The sequence below is a fragment of the Embiotoca jacksoni genome, unplaced genomic scaffold (assembly GCF_022577435.1).
Source record: "Embiotoca jacksoni isolate LCO1_2020_lvr unplaced genomic scaffold, fEmbJac1.0.p SCAF_6, whole genome shotgun sequence".
In the NCBI taxonomy this organism is placed as follows: Eukaryota; Metazoa; Chordata; class Actinopteri; family Embiotocidae; genus Embiotoca; species Embiotoca jacksoni.
In genome coordinates this window covers 3,339,138-3,357,594 of record NW_027185414.1, presented here as the reverse complement: position 1 = coordinate 3,357,594, position 18,457 = coordinate 3,339,138, and the positions used below count along the sequence as shown (strand labels likewise).

The window sequence follows — 18,457 nt, the reverse complement described above, 5'->3', positions numbered from 1 at the left end:
GCAGAGCAACGTGAAACAATGACGGTACCAGGATTCAGAATACACAACTCTTACTTTCTTATGCACTTTTATGAATATGCTTTCATATTTTTTATATATTTGGTTGCTAATCAGTCAAATAATTTGCACTTCAAACGACTAGGTGAGGGCAGCAGTCTACCAAACAGTCATATACTCCTTGGCATTTATATCCATAACTGTTAGCACATGCTACGAATACTGTGTGTAATCTGATTGCACACAAAAAAATAAAAGGTTGATCGTGTGCTGCGTTTAAAGACCATACAGTCTTTCATGAAACCAAAACCTCCTTCCTCTTGATCGTCCCCTTCATTGTCTGTACTATCTCCACCCTGTCTGGTTGTGTAAAAACGCAGCTACACAACAGAGACAAAAGGAACCCAAGCACATGCCAGGAGCGAAAGGCCCGGTGGATTGAATGCTGGGGTGCGGCTCAGACAGGTTTTAATACGCTGGGAGGAATTTTGGCCGGGCTGTTGCAGGAGCTGCACAGACAACCTGACAGTCTGCTGTCTTTGGTGTCCCTGGACTCAAGAACATGGTGCGTCATCAAACAAGACATTCCTGGCCATCATAAACGAGGCAAGGCTAAACACACACACACACTGAGGCCGGTGCCAGCCAAAAACACACACACACACACACACACACACACACACACACACACACACACACACACACACACACACACACACACACACACTGAGTGGGATATTTCCTGATAGCTTCAAACATCAGAAAACTCTTGTCACAGCTCATGTAATTGTAAATGTTTAGTAGATTTAGGACATCAACTCAGATACGTGTGGCAACAAGAGAAGACAATTGGTATAACAATAGCAGCACTCATTCATTTGGGCAGACATGCACACAGAGGCGTGATGACGTAGGTGACAAACCGACAGGAGTAAACCACAATATACAAATGTGAGAAATGAACCATGTGAAAAAGAAATGACATAATACAGAGACTATGCTGGGGAACTTTAATAGGGGTGTCGTTGATGACATGGCAGGACAGCAGCGCTGGCTTCATGCGTGTCCTATTTCAGAGCTCGTGAAGCTTTCAGGTAGAAACCATATGGACAGAAATAGTTGAGCAGCAAGCAGGGAAGTTAAAATGACAAAGTTGTCATCAAACAGTAATCTTCAGATTGAGGATGGGAGGGCAAATCATTCATCAACAACATCATTACACAACCATACTTCTCATTTTCTGTCGTGCTTCCCCACAATGTAAAGTATTGTTTGCTTCCACATCGACCCAGTTTCCTTATTCTGATCATTAAGGTATTATTTTACTTCTGTTAATTTAGTGCTGTTTGCAAAATGTCCCTCAAAATGTGTTTTAATATCTACCTACATGATCTACAGTGTGTCTGTAGTGCTACTGGACTCGACTCCTGCAGCTGCAACCTGCTGTGTACAATATACCCAAACAAAGAGCCCAAGTATAGATTATATTATTCACGTGTGTAATATGATCTTCCCTATCGTCCAGAAGTATTATGTGTGTCAGCTTATTACTATGCACACAGATGGTAAAGCTAATACAGTGAGTCATGGCAGAGTTGTAGCCGTGCTGAGAGGAGGTTCTTACCACAGCGGTCCCGGATCACCAGGTTACGTCCTTCCTTCAGGTTGATGGTGAGCAGGAAGGACCTGGGAGGATCTCTGATGTGCTCCGACGCACTCACAGTCTCGTTCCCCATCTCGCACTGAACACACAGATCAGTCCATTACTTACACTACCAGTTGCAGCAAAGCAGCAGTACACACGATAACATCTGGACCTTCTCTGAAAGCCAACAGCTCAGTCTGAGTGTGAAGACGCCATCATGTAAAAATAAATGTGGATATTCATACATTTAAAGTGTGATTTAAAAAGTTCAGAGACTGTTCCTGTTGCGCATAAAATGTTGTGTCACTCTTGGGGAAGCTGCAACAGGAGCCAACAACAATGAAGCAATGAGCCGGGCAAAGATGCTTTAGTGGTATTTGTGTTTCAAGAGGAGCAGAACGTCACTGACTAAGACCACAAAAGGAATCAGGTCAGAAGCAACCAGGTGAGTTTTCTTTGACATTGGCAGAGTTGTGCACCCTGAATTTGTCCCCCAGGGTCGGACTGTTAACGCCGACTCCTACTGTGACGTTCTGAAGCGTCTGAGGGAAAACATTCTTTGCAAATGAGCTGACCCTTGTGGGGCGAAGGCACTTGGGTTCTCCAACATGACAACATGCCGGCTCGCAGCACGCTGAAAACGTCCGAGTTTCTCACCCTCAACAGCTCCATCGTTGGTTCCCACCGGCCCTACTCGCAGGTTTTTAGATTCCAGCGACTTCTCTCTTTTCCCCAAAAACTTGACAGAAAATATGATGTGCACTCTGTGCTCAACCTTCTATGGTGAAATCACATATGCACACATCAGTAATCACAAGAACCAATCAGGTGCTGATGCTGATTAAGCGATGTAACTTTGACGAAGGTTATTGCTTCCTGCTGCGTGCACGTGACTGCACAGTGCAGCGTTTGCGTGCAACAGGAACCCTCTTGGAACTTTTTGATAGGACTTTCATACTCTACTGTTGAATTCAATGAGTTCGAAATCTGTCCAGACATTTGATACCGGCCAGACTTATTTCTGTCAATAAAAATAATTTTTCAGGGGTTTAAAGCACAGAGTTTTTTTCCGGTTTTTTTGTAATTCCAATGTTACATTATTGGTGTTGTCAATATTGTTCTTGTTATGAGCATTAACCACAACATTATGATGAAGAGGATGACTGACTTTTTGTTTGGCTGTACTTTCACTTCATTTCAAAGTCATGTTATCAACATGCTGAAATTTGATTCTTCATTTTGAACATTTTATTGCATCATTTTGGCTAAACTCTCCACTGCTGTTCCTGTTGAAGCACACCACACTGAAGGCTGTAAGCAGTTGTGTTCTGTGTCGTGCTGCTTCTTGTCCGTGCAATGGATTATTTAATCACTATTAAGCCTCTCCACCAAATCATGCACCTCTCAGTGAATAAACCGAATCATCCGGCTCAGCGTCACTCCCAACCCTGACCGACCACAAAAGTCAGGACGACAAATACTAAACTACAAGCAGCCTACTGTCCCATTCTGTCCTGAACAGGGAACAATAATCCTGAATTAAACTCTGACACGAGTGTCTGTCAGCCAAAACACAATGCTGCTGTCTGCAGGACATAAAAAAAACACCAACGCAACGCTGCCTCTTCACAGAAACAGTCCTTCTAACCACAGGGATGTAGCTCAGGATAAAACTACAGACCTACAACTTTTCAGACATTATTTCTGAGATAGACATTATAAAGAATATTAAAATTATATCAGTACAAAATCAATCATATTTACAGAATCTGCAAAATAAATGCCTTAATTGGAAGGAGCACTTACATGTTGGTTGTCTCCATCCTTTACCAGGTCACTGTTGGAATCATGATGCTCAAACTGTGGAGACAAAGATAAAGACTTTTTAAGAAATGTATCATGTGATACTGTCTGAAGAAGGTTATATAAGCATGTAAAGTCCCAGATGATGAAAGAGAAAAGTTTCAGTCCCCTGATCAGCTAAAGATGCAGGAACTGGGCTCGCTGGTATTTCGACCAGAAGCACAAATCCTCTGAGCATTTATTAAAACTTCCTGTCCTGGGGACTGAACCCAGTTAACCCAAACAGCTTCATCAGGAAAAGAGAATTTTATTTTCTGCTCTCTTTCTTTCCTGTGCAATTTGCTCAAAGGCACATTGAATATTTTTTCTTTATAAAATTTGAAAAATCTAGAAAAAGTTGCAATTCTTTCCTCCATAGCTGTGTCCACAAATATTTAATACATTACACATCATTTACAGATGTTTTGGGACCCTGACATATAATATGGACGAGTCACATAACAAGGCGCTGCAATAATGTCAGTGTGTTGGAATGAAGACAAGAATGATCCTTTTCCTGTTTTGTTTCTTTATTCTCTGATGTGGTTTCCACTGAACCTGCTCCGAGGCCCTCGGGGGCCCTCGGGGGCAAACACAAGCAGCCGGCCCCCAACTGGACCACTCGGTTTTCACACTGTGCACAATACGTAGTCAAATCAATTTGACTGATCTAAAAACTAGACAAAGACAAGACCAACAGGACGAAGAGGCTGCAGCCATGCTGGAAGCTCTGGGAGACCCACTGCTGCTACATGCTAATGTCAGAATGCTAACATGCTCATGTTTGGGAGGTGCAATGTTTACCATGTTTACCATGTTTACCATCTTAGTTTATTGTGTTAGCACCGTAGAATTGGCTAATTAGCACGTAACAAAATACAGAAGCTGATGGGAACCGTTTTAAGGTATTTGGTCAAAACTTAGAACTATGAAAAAGAAAACTAGAATTTGGCCTGACGATGGTGCATAAAATGTTCAGTGATCAGCAAAGTGATTATAATTCATCCTCGGGGCAGCATGAATATTTCACAGCAATCTGTTGAGATAGTTCACTAAAACCCCATCTGGCACATGTTGAAATATATCATTACTGATGATATTTGAGGTTACCACAGGTTGTCCTCTTGACATGGAGCGAGAGCTTTACGTAACAAATGCGTATGTCAACATATCGAAGGTGTGGTGAAAGGGCATCAAACAACATTTCAGTATTTGCCGTCATGGTGTGGCAACACATTTGTTCATCTGAGGAGAACAAATGTGACTCGCGTCTTCACCTGACCGACTGCACTGTGGCCACACCCCCTCTCATCTGACCCCGACCCACGGTGAAGAAATATTGAGGGATTCAAAATAATGCACCATTAAAAAGGACAAAAATACCAAAGTAAATGATTTAACTGTTAAAAAACTATTGACCATGAAAGACTGATTTATTTGTGTGTTAAAGTTAGAGAATCCCGTCACCCACTGTGAATTACAGGTCTGTCTTGGACCATCCCTCGAGTTTCCCCTTGTTTCCCCTCCTGAGAAGTTTTTACAGATGTCACTCATCCTCTGAGAACACCACTTAACATCCTTCTCTCGACAGGACTTTTGCAGCTTTTATTGAACAAATTCATTATGTGATGACGCCGCTTTTCAATCTCTCAGTGAACAAAACCGGATGTGTTGATCCTCTGACGGCGAGCTCACTTCTGGTCTGCCCGATCGCGCTTTAGATGCAACCGATCCCGTTTCTGCAAAGTGTTTTAGAGTCCCTGCACTGCCGCCTTAGAAACCTTTAATCCAGCCACGATATGATTCTCAGAAAGCCTTTTTCTTTTCAGAACAGTCTGTCACTTGGCTCTGATGTTTACCACTATCACAATACCGCTTACTCAGCAATGTTCTGCTAGAAATTTGAGGCACAGCCATATTTATAAAAAGTGAACAATAGCTGCAGGGTAATTTACATAAACAAGCTTCTGATCAGTCAATCAAATTCAGCCCGAGCGTCGCCTGAACGCTGCTTCAATAGCTGAGAAACAACTTAAGGAAAGCCGACCTTTTGTATAAAGGAGCATACATGGTCACTGCTGCAAACTTACTGCAATTTGATTGCCGATTTAGAACTAGTGCAGAATCTGACATATTTTACATGTCAGAACATGTTGTGTTTCTAACTCCTCAAACTTACTAATTATTCCCAGTTTACATGATAAAATATAACAGATTTGTCTTACACTTCTGGACCCCGCTTTATACGTCAGACTTATTGAATATTATTGATTATTGAATCAAAGATGCAGATACAGCTGCATCAAAAGGTCTTTCAGGGCCTTGCTGCAGGTCTGTGAATTGATCTGCTGATGTCTCCGATGGTGTTCTTGCCTTCGTTGTTTTGTTAAAATGTGAAATGAGGCAGCAAATGCATAAACGATGTTTACATTGTGGCAGTCACGACCTGTGTTACATATAAATAAAATAAATCCCTTGGGCAGGACCAAACAGGGCCATGTTTATTCATCCTTTAGGGTTGTTTTTTTTTTACCTTTGAAAACACAGAATACAAGCAAGACTTGAATTTAACGCAGTCAGTTTAAAGTAACAATCATTGATTTCTGATTGATTTTCTTTGAAATAAATGTTGAGTGTAACAATGTTGCAACGATGCGTCCTCAGATCTGATAGCACGGCAGTAAAACAAACACACACAGGCACAGTTTATGCAGTGCTGCCGTAAACTATTGATTTTGGATGTCGCTCCAGTATCCAGCTCCTCCAAGTTAAACTTTGTACGTCTTGTGTAAATACACCCGACACCCACCTAAGTACAATAAACCATCCAAGTCATTATAAGTCCCTATCTTTTTACCTGGGTGTTACAGGGCACCTAAATACCACCTTATTCTGCTGTCGCTGGTGACAACTGTATAAAAGTTGTTAAATAGCACAGGGAAACATGAAGAAAAGTGAAGAGACAATACTTGGAGACCAAAATGTTTCTGTACCCGAGAGCCGTCCTGGGAACTCTCCGCAGCGGGGACGTCCCGGCTGTAGACGGTCATCATCTCGGGCAGGGCCAGCTCCTCAGCCTCCATGCCTCCTGCAGGTCTGTAGTACGTCTCCGGAGAGCTCTTCTCTTCTCCACACAGACTGTTGAAGGACTCCTGGGAGGAAGCCCAGTCTGTGCAGTCTGCAGGCACGATCAGTCTGTGTTCACTCCTCCCAGCTCCTCCACCAGCTGCTCCCACGTTCAGGCCACTCCCACCTGCTCCTGGGCGTCTAGCCGACTTGACAAACGGTGTGGAGGGGTTGCTGTAGCTGGGAGTGTTGTACTGCTGGAGCTGCATGTCGGAGGACACGGGAGTGTAGTCCCGCCTCATGTCCCTTATGTCGGGGACGGAGGAGCTCATCCGGTGGTCCATGGTGTGATCGAGCTGGACGGCTGGCTTGTTGTGGCTCGTCCTGCCTCGCCGAAGGTGTGGCAGGACCTTCTGGCGGAGATGCCGCAGGACGCCGGGCTTCTTGGAGTCCATGATGGGAGGGAGGTTCTGTCTGTGTCTAAGATCTGGACATCACTGACAGCGACTGTGAAAAGAGATAGAAAGAAAGAGGGGAGTCGATCAGTCATAGATCTACAGATATGACGGATCAAGCTGCGCGTCATCAATCATGTCATGTCATGTTCTTAGTCAAAACCAGCTCAGAAATTCTCTTGCTACTCTTACTACTACACAACCATTAAAAAGATGTTGGCATTTATGTAGAAATTTAAAAAAATATATCTTTAAAAGTCTGGAAATGTAATATTTTACCTTATATTCCCTCTAAAATGACAAGCAGAAAACCGTTAGGAAGAAACTGAATACAGTGACTTTTACTGCTATTTTATTGCTTTCTATTATTCTATTATTATATATTGCTTCCTGTATGCTGCTGTAGCGAAAAAAAATTCCCCTCGGGGATTAATAAAGTAACTACCTAACCTAACCTAACCTTTTATTCTCAAGACTTGTGATTGTTCAATGTGTTCCTGCTATCACCTTCATTATGATCTTTACTGTAAAGTCAGCACCCACTGGGCTTTTACACATTATATTACATTGCACAAACAATGTGACATGTGTGATCATGTCAGAATTTATTCCTTATTTACAGCAGGTCTAATGTCGTTGTTGGAACAGGAACAAAAAAAAACAAAAAGGAAGAAGGAAAAGGGGGAAGAATGTTTCAGCAAACCACAAAGTAAACAGTCCTGATCATTACCTCATGACCGCTCACATTAATAAATCAATCTTCTGTGTCAGATGCCAAAATACCAATAACAAAATGTATTCAAGCAGGACATTTTAAATTCATCTATTGTAAAAATCCTTCGTATTGGAATCTCAGAAATAAGGTAAACTCCAGGAACGAACTTACAGCATGTGGAGCGGAAACACTGCAATAAAAAGGAGCTCGTTACAGCAGATATTAACAAGAGCAGTGTTTTATCAAAAGTATGGTGGCTCTGCACTGCAACTTAACAACATACAAACAAGTTATGAGAAAAGATCACCACTTTGACAATACAGGCATTTTATAAAAAAGACGTTTCAAAACACAGCCAAGACCTTAAATGCTTAAATGTTGAGCAATAAAATGATTTGTAATTTTGAAATAGGCAATAAATACAGCAATCAGCCAAAATACAGACAAGCTGAAATCCCTGTATCCATCTGTACAAACCTTCATTAAAACTTATTTACTCAATAATATCAACTGTCTCCATGTTAAACACAGCAGCAGCAGTGCAGATACACAAGACACTAAAAATGTCCCCTCCCATAATCAATAACAGTTCAATAATAGATCAACCAAGACATTAATAACACCATGAACGCCTTAACTCAGCATACTTGTATGTGATACCATAGGTGCGGTTGTCTAAAATTACAAGGTGGCAACAAAAGGCCTTCATGAACTTCTGCATCGCAGGTATTCTGCTCAGAGGTTTGCTTGAGCTCATTTGTGGACTGAAGCCACAACGTGTTTAATGCTTTGTTCCTTCAGCTTTTGTGTGCATATTTGGCCGAGTCATCCGTCATTCGCTCACAGGTTACCCACTGCTTAAGTTAATGCATTAACAATGAAATGTACAAAGAAGGAGAGGACAAAGCATCGTGTGGCGTGTTATTAAAGCCGTCATCTCTCTGAATGATCGCTGCAATACAAACAGCAGCATCACCTGCCCAGCGCTCCTGACAAAACCCGATTCTGTAAAACAAGCAGCTGCTGTAAGCCTCTTACCAGCTTCTCAGTTTGTATTGTCATTAACTGCAGCCGAAGACTGCTGCCATGTTATCAGCTGATGAAGAGATGTGTGGGAACAGAGGGAGGAGACGGATCGAGAAACAAGACAAGGGGCGGTGTGACAAAATTCACAAAGGTTATGACGGATATCATTTAATGTTGAGAGTCTATGAGACACCTAATTTCAGACACTGACCGCAAACCTAAGTTGTCACTGGCATATTATTTCCAAAATAAATTTTTGCAGATGTGAAAAGTAGTTTTTGCTGATATTAGTCAAAAACAATGTATTTCTACTTCTAGTGTTGAGAAAGTGAGCAAACCGATGACTTTCAAATCTGCAGCTTAGATTGGAAACTGCAGCGTGACCCAAATATGAGGATTAGATGGTGGATCGCTGAAACTGGGAGACACAGAGGACGAGGACCACTATAAGCCTGATGGTGGTTCTCTCTATTATTCAAGTGATGACTTACGGTTGTTGTAGTTCATCCAAAGTGTAGTCGTTATCATTATCTAACCGTTTCAACAGCTGTTGAAATGGTTACAAAATATTCAGGTTTAAAATTTTAAAGCCAAAGTGATATAAAAAAATTTAAAAAATGTCCAACCTCTCCTCCAGTATTCTTGTGTTAAGTGTTACACTTCTTACATGCTCAATGTGTGTTTATGCCAAGGTCACACCCTTTCATTTTCTTGTCAAACATTCAACTATTTTTGATGACTCAGTTTGACTTGCAGGTGCCGAGCAGAGCATTGTCACAGCAGGAGGTGTGTGTTTGGGGATCAGCTGGTAAAAAAAGGTTACACTCTAATCCCTGACCCAACAGCGAAGGAGAGAGTGGAGGTCTGCAGTGTGTTACCGCTGGTGTTACCGCTGCGTGGCTGACTGTCTGTCACAGAGGATCTTCTGATGCAACTACTGTCAACAATGGTCATTCTTTTGCCCCAGTGCATGCTGGTAAGCCATCACACAGGCCTACACAGTGAGCTTCATGACGATTGGCTCCCTGGCAGACACGCGTTGGACGGATCAGACAGACGGTTTAACTGCCGTTCAGCTGGACATGTGCTCGTTCGGACAGACACAGAAATCTAGTTCGTCTCTGCTTCAACATCCTGTTAAGAGGCCTTACTTGGTCCTCTTCTCAACGGCAGCTACGCCAGTCAGATGCTAAGTGACGGAGCCAATGGCGCACATCGTTTTCAGCAGCAGCAGGCATCCGTTTTCAGAGAAAGAGCTTGTGGGAAAAAAAACACCACAGAGGTGATCGTATTTGGAGGAGCTGGGGAGGAGCAAGTTGGTGGATCTGACTCAATCTGATTGGGAACCCGATGACTTTATGCCCGCCTGCAGCAGAAACCTGACTGCAACGCATCAACACCTGGCGCTTTTTGAGGCCTGATATCTAATGAATGATGATTTTCAGACGGACTGACAGAAAACGAATAGGAAGGAGGGACTTTAGTGAATCGCACCATTATGACAAGTGGAACATATTTATTAGGGCCCGAGCACCGATGGTGCGAAAGCCCTTTTGTTATTCAAGGAATTATTTTTCTCGTTCCTTGTTATTATTCTTACGTAAAGTGATTTTCCTTTTTGGAGGCTTTATCATATTCAAAAACTCATGAAAGTGGAGACATGCATGTCTCCCGGTGAAAAATTTCATATTCTAGTGGAGTCGCGAGTGGGCGTGGCCAAACGGCTCGAGAGCGCCCCCTGAAGACATGCCCCGGCGCCCACATTTACCTAAATTCACCATTACGTCAACTCGACAGGAAGTCCACCATTTTTTATTTAGTCGCCATTTTGGGTGATTCTGACACGTTGTACTTTGTCGAACTCCTCCGAGGGATTTTGTCGCACCGACTTGAATTTAGTTTCTATGGATAGAAAACATGTTTGGGATTAAATCTTAAAATAATTAGTTTTTGTTGATGTGTGTGCACGTAGTGTGGCGGCCATTCTGAGCGTCTCGCCATGAAACTACGAGTGACTTTAAATCTGATGTACATGGACCGACCTTCTCCAAACATCACAGGTATGATAACAGCCCCGCCCTGAAGACCCCTGTGTGGTAATATTCGCTCAGAGTCATAGCGCCCCCTGTTGGCCACTGGAAATGACACTTTTCATACTTTCACGTTCTCCGTCGAGCTGGTTGATCCCATGAACGTAAAGTCGGGTCACAATAACCTAAACATGTAGTTGATGATATATTGAGACATTCGTTCGACTTTGTCAACGAGCGTCGCCGTAACGATGCGGCAAAGTTTGATGTCTCGCCGTGACACAGGAAGTTGATGTTTAAGGTCAAAGGATGTTTGAAACCTCACGAAACGTGTCACACACATCCGGCGTGGTGAGACCATACATCGGATGTGTTTTGCGAGTGGTCGTGGCCCCCTAAAATTCAGCTCTGGCACCTAGTTTAACCTACTTGCACCAAATCTGTTGGACTTGTGCATCACACTGAGATGGACCGAAAAGTGTCTCGGCATCATGAATTTGTTTTCGTGGATCGGTGACCGTGTCGTGGCGGCCATTTTGAGCGTCTCGCCATGAACCTGCAACTGACTGTAACTTTTATGAACATCTTCCGATCTTCCTCAAACATTACATCTTTGATATCAGTCCCGCCCTGAAGACACCTGATAGTAATATTCCGTCATAGTCGTAGCGCCCCCTGCTGGAGACAGGAAACGAGACAAAAATAGCAACTTTAATTGGGGATATGTGATCCCTCGCGCGCTGCACGTCGGGGAGACGGCTTCAGGGGGGCGGCGCACAGAGTGCGAGGGCCCGTTATCACTGCTTGCAGTTTTAATTGACTGTATTTTATGGGATAATTTGAATGGGAGTCTATGGAGCCAGAAGCTTTTTAGAACCAAGCCCTAGTGGCATTTGGCAGTATTGCAAATTATGGCACTTCCTCATTGACCTCACTTGTCAGACCCAGAAGCTACGTGCACTTTTAAATACAGTTTATGGTAAACAGTTTGTTATTGCTGCTCCTAAATGGCCAAAAAAAAAGAAATCATTTCATGCAGGTTAAAGATCACCACCTTTACTGGCTTTCCTTTATAGCTATTGTCAACATTTTTCTGCGTTAAGACAGGTGCCATACGTGTTCTGTTTAATGTTTTATTTGGCTTCTAACATTAAGAATATAATTGTTGTAACTGTAGATATTTTTTTCTTTTTTTTAAAGAAATTTGCGGTTTATATAGAGAGAAATGCTCCTGAAAGGAGCAGCAGCTTGTTGCTCCTGAAAGGAGCAGCAGCTTGTTGCTCCAGTATGAAACTGGAATGTCATTGATCTACTTTCTATGACTTCTCTATTGGTCACAGCAGACCAACCAAGTTATGCATGACTGCTTAAAGTGCTAATGGCCTGCATCTCTTTCTCACCATTGCATTTTATTGTGAAGTGTTTAACTACAAAGGCTCAAGTTAGAGCATCAATTTATATTCCAGGATCAAACAGCATTACAAGCTATCAGTAGTTGGGGGTAGTTTAACCAGGTGGTCTTTATATGAACTGCTAACCCGGATGCAACAGATAATCCGATTACGATCACTTCAGCCTCAGTTTTATTTTCTACATGGGGAGAACTGATTTAAATATATAACACAGTTTAGGTTTAAAGTGCCAATTATGTTAAATACACTGATTCTACCATCACTTCTACGGTACATTCCTGCTGCCAGCCCAGTCAGGGTCCAAGTGAAGGCTGTAGTGCAAAGCCAGCCCAGTTCAAGGAGATACCATCCATCTGTGCTGCAGACAACCTTGTCCCTGAACCCATCTCACTTATCTGACTGTTTTACGGAAAGAAAAAAAAAACATTCAGTGAGATTGGCTGTAGAACAGGATTAGTCCCCCTGGTTCACAGTAAACAAGCAACAAGAGGTCAAAGTGCAAATAAAAAAAAAAACATAAAAAACCCTGCTAAACGGTTATGCAAGGGGACAAAAAAAGGAAACACAGAATGACTGTCAATAGCTTTTGATCATGAAAGTTATAAGCAAGGATAGGGGACAGAGGAGAACAGTGGTTAAGCTACAGCCCATGTAATATACATATATATAAAAAAAACATTTAAACAGACTAATGCTGTGACATTCATACATTAAAAGACCATTGACAACAGAAGTACACACACTAATGTAAATCAGGTGTCAGTATGGATAAAAAAAAAAAAGTATCAAGAAAGACGATGTTTAAACGGATGCAGTGCTGTAAAGGCTGGTACAGTCACTGAGTATACATATTAGATTGTGTTGCTACAAATACAAAGGCAATAATCACTGGGAAAATGTGTAGTTATTCAAAATATACCCGTTTTATGGATGGCAGCTAAATTCATGCTATTCATGGATGTTTCCCTTGTCATGCTCGCTTTTTTACTTTAATGAAATTTGCATGCAAAGAGCAGGTCGCAATGTGACTGACGCCAGGGTGTGTTAGTAATAAAGAGACGGAGGTCTGAAGTACAAGGTAGTAAGGTAATCTGATTGATACAGTAAGCGTCAATCATTGTTATTTCATTGCTGACACATGTACTGATGACGATGAGAAAACCTTACTTGAATTTTTACTTCCAAATGAGGTCACCTCCATTTCAAAAAACTAGACACTGATTTTACAAAAAGGCTGATAGACCACAAATAGCGGATGATAGTGTTTTAAAACAATACTGGGTTAATCCGTTGTTAAACATAAAAGCACTTTTGCTGACTGGAGAGATCTGACAGATAAACGGGCAACGAGGTCCTCTTTCCTGAAACAGATAATAAAAGCACCGGTCCAATGTTTAAATGATCTTTGTAAAAAATACCTGCTGTACACATTGTTCTCATAATAACACGTCTTTTTGGAGAAAGCTACTAAAAGTAGTCTACTGTTGCAGGTCGCAGTGATGGAGGCTTTTTACAGTGTTGCTTTATGTTTACCCCTCAGTGAGTGGGATGTATTGAGCAACTGCATTGCAGCCCTGTCTTGTCAGAACAAGACAAGAAGCTACTTCCTGACTTTCACAGCTTGTGGTTTTCCTACTCTGATGTGGGGTATGTCTAACACTCACTGCAGACAACACGCAACAAAAAAAATTAGTACAACTCCAGTACATCTCCGATTTGTAGTTACCAGCTTCAAAGTTGTTGTGTCAATATAAACAGGAGCCTGAGTGTATGTGGGTAGTAAACATTGAATGTCAATAATAGCAGGTTGTCAGAGATTAAATTATGAATGACAGCATTTCTTCACAGACAGTATTATATGTCAAACATTTAACTGTGTTAATAGGATCTGAAAAAAAAAAAAAGCACCAACCCTGCAAATAAGACATTTTAGAAGCAATGTGAGCGGGATTCAACAGCGCTGTTGCCGACACGCTTTTAACTTGATATCAATGCCGAACTACTGGCTTACTTTTACCGACATTACAACTTAAAAAAAAAAAAAAAATCGTGTTTCAAAAGCTTTGTAAGACCGTGAATAAAAATAAATAAAATAAAATAAAATATAATAAAATCGTTAAATAGGCGCATGTTTGAGCGGAGTTCCACCTGAGCCTTCTGCAAAAGGTAACGACACGGAGAAATCCCACGAGGCAACAAAACGCAACAGTTCAAACGGGGACTTCTCACCTGCCCGCCAGGTGGGATGTTTCCGGGAAGGAAGAGGACTCACCTGGCCGAGCCCACCTCGGAGACCACCACGTGGAACTTTCTGCTTCTGGCCAAGAAAATACAGGATGAAACACAACATTTACCTTTTCCCGCTGCTTGGAACCTCCGACGTGTTTGTCATTCACTTCATGGCTGCTGAACAACGCGGTTAGAAGAAGGGACGCCAACAGGTCCAGACATCGGTCGTCTTGTGCGGCTCTGACTGACTTCCCCCCTCTCCGCTATAGCATCAAAAAAAAAACAACCAAAATCAAGTGCGACACATCAAGGCCGCTCCGGAGCTTTTCAAAATAAAGGCTTTTCCGGGTAGCGCGTGCACGAAACACCCAGTAGCGAAAAGTATTAAAAAATACAATAAAGATAATATATAGGCAAACTGAAAGTATTTTATACCAGCCTTAAAATATAACAACAATCATGTGTGTTGCGTCTCAAAGATATGTCTTTTTCTTAAAACTACATATTGCTGTTTTTAGAGTCACAGCCTTTCAGTCAGTCTTTAGACAAAAATATCATTTTTATTCCAGTAAAAAAAAAAAATAGTAATTCACTCAATTGGCTCCTATTAACTATTTCAAGTCTATTTTATTTTTGAAATTGAAAGTCGCATTTTCCGGTGGGCTATCACTCCCTTAACTTGACTGGACTGGCATAATTAAATTTTTTGATTTTTGATTTTATACACTTTATTAATCCCCGAGGGGAAATTTCTTCACTACAGCAGGCATGACAGCAAGGGATTGTGATTGTGTTATATTTTTACATTTATTTGACTCCTTTCACTTCTTGAAAGTATCTCCCATACACATAGCCTATTGAATTTGGCTTCACATAAATGTAGGTGAAAAATCAGTTACACACTAATTATACATACTTAAAATGTTGCATGGTCAACTAATGGAAACACTGTGGTGCACCTTTACCTGAGGTCACTGAAGTTTAATCTTCTTAGGACCCAGATAGTTTCGTGTAGGGCTGAATCACAAATCTATACTCATACAATATGTCTCCCGTACATCTAAGAGCTGTCTTTTCTGTCTCATGGAAACCTAATCTTTCCTTAAACAGCTGTTTGCTCTATTTAATACATGAATCCTCAAACCCTCGTCATTGTACTCAGTAACTCAGGCTTTTGTGGGTTTCTCTTCATCTGAGTTAGTATAATTCTGCAGACCTCTTTCCTACAACATGTTGACTAAATTCCATTGGTACATGTTAATGGTAATCATGACATTCACAAACTGTCAGTATATAGTTAATCACCAAAATGATCCGTTCAAATGTTTTATAAATAACTCTACAGTGATGTGTTTTCACATGATTAATTACTAAGTTAGCATCATTGCTTATGTTACACATCACAAGTGTTACAACAGCCTCAACTTCCTCCATTTAATCCACATCTCACCCCCTGATGAGTACATTCTTCTTCCACTTCTCTACAACATAACACATAAATTAGGTCAACTTCATACAGATTATATTTTTACTTACTCAGTTCATCCTCAGTGAACTATAGTTCCTGTTTGTAGCCGGCTAGTGTAGTCTAATTATTAAATTAATACAAAACAATAAATACAGATGCTCTCAACATCAGCTTTATATGTTCACACAGCCTGACTGCCTCTTAACAGAATTTTGTTCCTGTATTTTCCTTCCTTGCATTCCCATGCCCATGGTAATTCCTTTCACAGTTGTAATTTCCAAAATTCCATTTACGGGGGCCTCATTAATTTGCACATCCAGATACCAGACGCCTTCTTTAGTGACTGGTGTCACTGAAACGCAGGATTACTTTTTTTTTTTAAAAAGTACTCTGATGACCTTCCCATACATACTGTAATCATTGAAGATGTTTCCTTGCTGTATCAGTCCACACAGTTCCTATTCACGCTCTCATTCGGAGGAGACACTGTGGTCAGGCCTCAGCAGCTTGTGCACTCCTCGGCACGTGTGCGGTCTTCTTACTTACCCAGACGCTCCAGTTTCTCCGCTTTAATCATTCGCTGCTCGGTAAATTCTCGTCTCAGACAGGATATCAGTGAGGGTCATTTTTCTCAGCACTGAATTTCAATGGGTCCATTAATTCATGGATTTATTCAGTGAAATTAAATTCATGTTCATCTGTGGTAGGTTTATATGTACAACCTTAAAAAAATGCATAAAAGGTATTTAGAGGAACAGTCGAAGGGTGTAATGCTTTATTAGGGTGTGACTGACTGCTCTAATTTCTCTGTTTGCATATTTAGTTTGCAGGCTTCATTAAGACGATGGAAGGCCAACAATGCTCCTATCTTTAAAGACAATCTAAGTATTATGTACACACTAGAGATCTCGTGCTCGTAGGGACTGTGTTTGGTTTGGTGTGTGTTTTTCACCCGATTAATAAAGCAGATTTAATCTTCTCTCATAAGACCTCATGTCTTCTCACCTCACTTCATCACTTTGGTCGATTTGATCAGGTACATACATGTATGCCAAACAGCCTACTTTTTATAGTTATATTTGTTTAGTTCATTGAAAATACTGCATAAAGAGGATTTACCTTTCACTCTGGTTTGGAGAGCTGTTTTCAGGAGAGTGCAGCCTAGTGTACTTCACACTACAGATTTATCCTGTAAACATGCACCTGATGAGAAATGAAAGGGAAACGTCTTGCAAGTATAGCAATCACCCACCGAAATATACTTTTGTAGATCCTGGTGGAGATGTCATCATTCGCTCAGGCAGATAAAACAGAATGCACAATACAATATAGTTACACCAAAAGTGATATATATTAAAGATACTATATACAGGACATATCTTGGTAGTACATACAGAACAAGTGTCCATGGCTTTCAGTTTCAAATCTGAATGAAATGTTGTAATATTCTGTGCACAATATAAAAACACTCACAAACAACATAAAAAACAGGATACTGCTTTGGCTGATATAAATAAGTGTTGTTTTTTTTTTTGTATATAAAGATGTGTAACAGAGATGATGATGTGGAGGGAGTATTGCTTTAATTTTGCACTCATTTAATGTTTCAAACCCTGAGAAGATAAGAAATGAATTGGTTGACACCCAGTGGGAGACATTTAGGAGCACTTCTCTGCTTTACTGCCAAAAATCATGGTCTCACAAGACGGGCAGTCGTGCGTTTATCCCACTGGATAAGAAAATAAATGATTGTACTGCAGTTGGACCCTCATTATCAGTCTGCGATGCTAATTGTTGTTTAAAAAAGTGACGTTCAGACTAAGGTTGCTCAACCTTTCCCAAAAATCGGCCTGACAAAAAAAAAAAAACAAAGAACAGAGATAATTTAAAGAAAAGTTAACAACACATCAATTAAATCCACATATAAATTGCATAACAGTGTCCATCCTGTCTTTGCTCTGGTGCCGTGACGTCATGTGACTCAGGGCTTTATGTCACCCAGCTGTCCATTCGCATCCGTTTGACCGTCGGGCTCTCTCTACCCTCTGACCGGCTCGCAGCGACCGAGTGGAAGTCCGGCCGCTGCCGCTGCCGCTGCTGCTGCTCCTCCCGGTCGCTGCTGCCGCCCTCGTGGGAGCTGCAGGACGAGCTTACGCTGTCTGCAGGGGACCTCCCCATCTCTGCCCGGGTGGATGAGTGAGGATGAGGAGGGACATGAGGATGGGTCATGTATCCGGACTGGCTGAGGTGGTCGCGGGGCGGGGAGATGGGCTCGGCTTTGATGTTGATGTTGTGGTTGGTGTTGATGGAGAGACTGGAGCTGTCCAACCTGCAGACAGAGGGACAGAGGAGGAGGAGGAGGCTTGTTTGAGGCTGTGAACGTGGACTGGAGGCGCCACCTGGTGGTCAAACTAACTGATGTGGACAGAGAAGAAAACTTTTCATTTGGTTCGCTCATTCAGAAAATTGTGTACAGTAACTTTCCATGTAAATGAGTACTGTAATTAAAAACAAATGTGAGGTACTTAAATTATACTCGGGCATTTCCATTTTATGCTGTTTCATACTTCTA

The 18,457-nt window shown here is 41.6% G+C and overlaps 2 protein-coding genes across 5 annotated transcripts in view; both read right to left on the bottom strand.

The window, feature by feature from the left end:
• LOC138213249 (multiple C2 and transmembrane domain-containing protein 2-like) overlaps positions 1–14,667 on the bottom strand; it is a 36,892-nt gene extending 22,225 nt beyond the window's left edge. For both annotated transcript variants that reach the window (XM_069174221.1, XM_069174222.1), the window contains exons 1-4: positions 14,543–14,667; positions 6,478–7,057; positions 3,449–3,502; positions 1,622–1,739 (exon numbers count right to left, since the gene is read on the bottom strand). In XM_069174221.1, the coding sequence (XP_069030322.1) occupies positions 1,622–1,739; positions 3,449–3,502; positions 6,478–7,005 (700 nt within the window). In that variant the 5' untranslated portion in view covers positions 7,006–7,057; positions 14,543–14,667. The remainder of the gene's footprint in view (positions 1–1,621; positions 1,740–3,448; positions 3,503–6,477; positions 7,058–14,542) is intronic.
• Positions 14,668–16,730: 2,063 nt separating this feature from the next.
• LOC138213321 (myocyte-specific enhancer factor 2A-like) overlaps positions 16,731–18,457 on the bottom strand; it is a 46,482-nt gene continuing 44,755 nt past the window's right edge. For 2 of the 3 annotated variants that reach the window (XM_069174348.1, XM_069174349.1), the window contains one exon: positions 16,732–18,214. In XM_069174348.1, coding sequence (XP_069030449.1) covers positions 17,875–18,214 — 340 coding nt within the window. In that variant the 3' untranslated portion in view covers positions 16,732–17,874. Of the gene's footprint in view, positions 18,215–18,457 lie in introns of all 3 variants that reach the window. The other variant, XM_069174350.1, reaches the window with a different exon arrangement.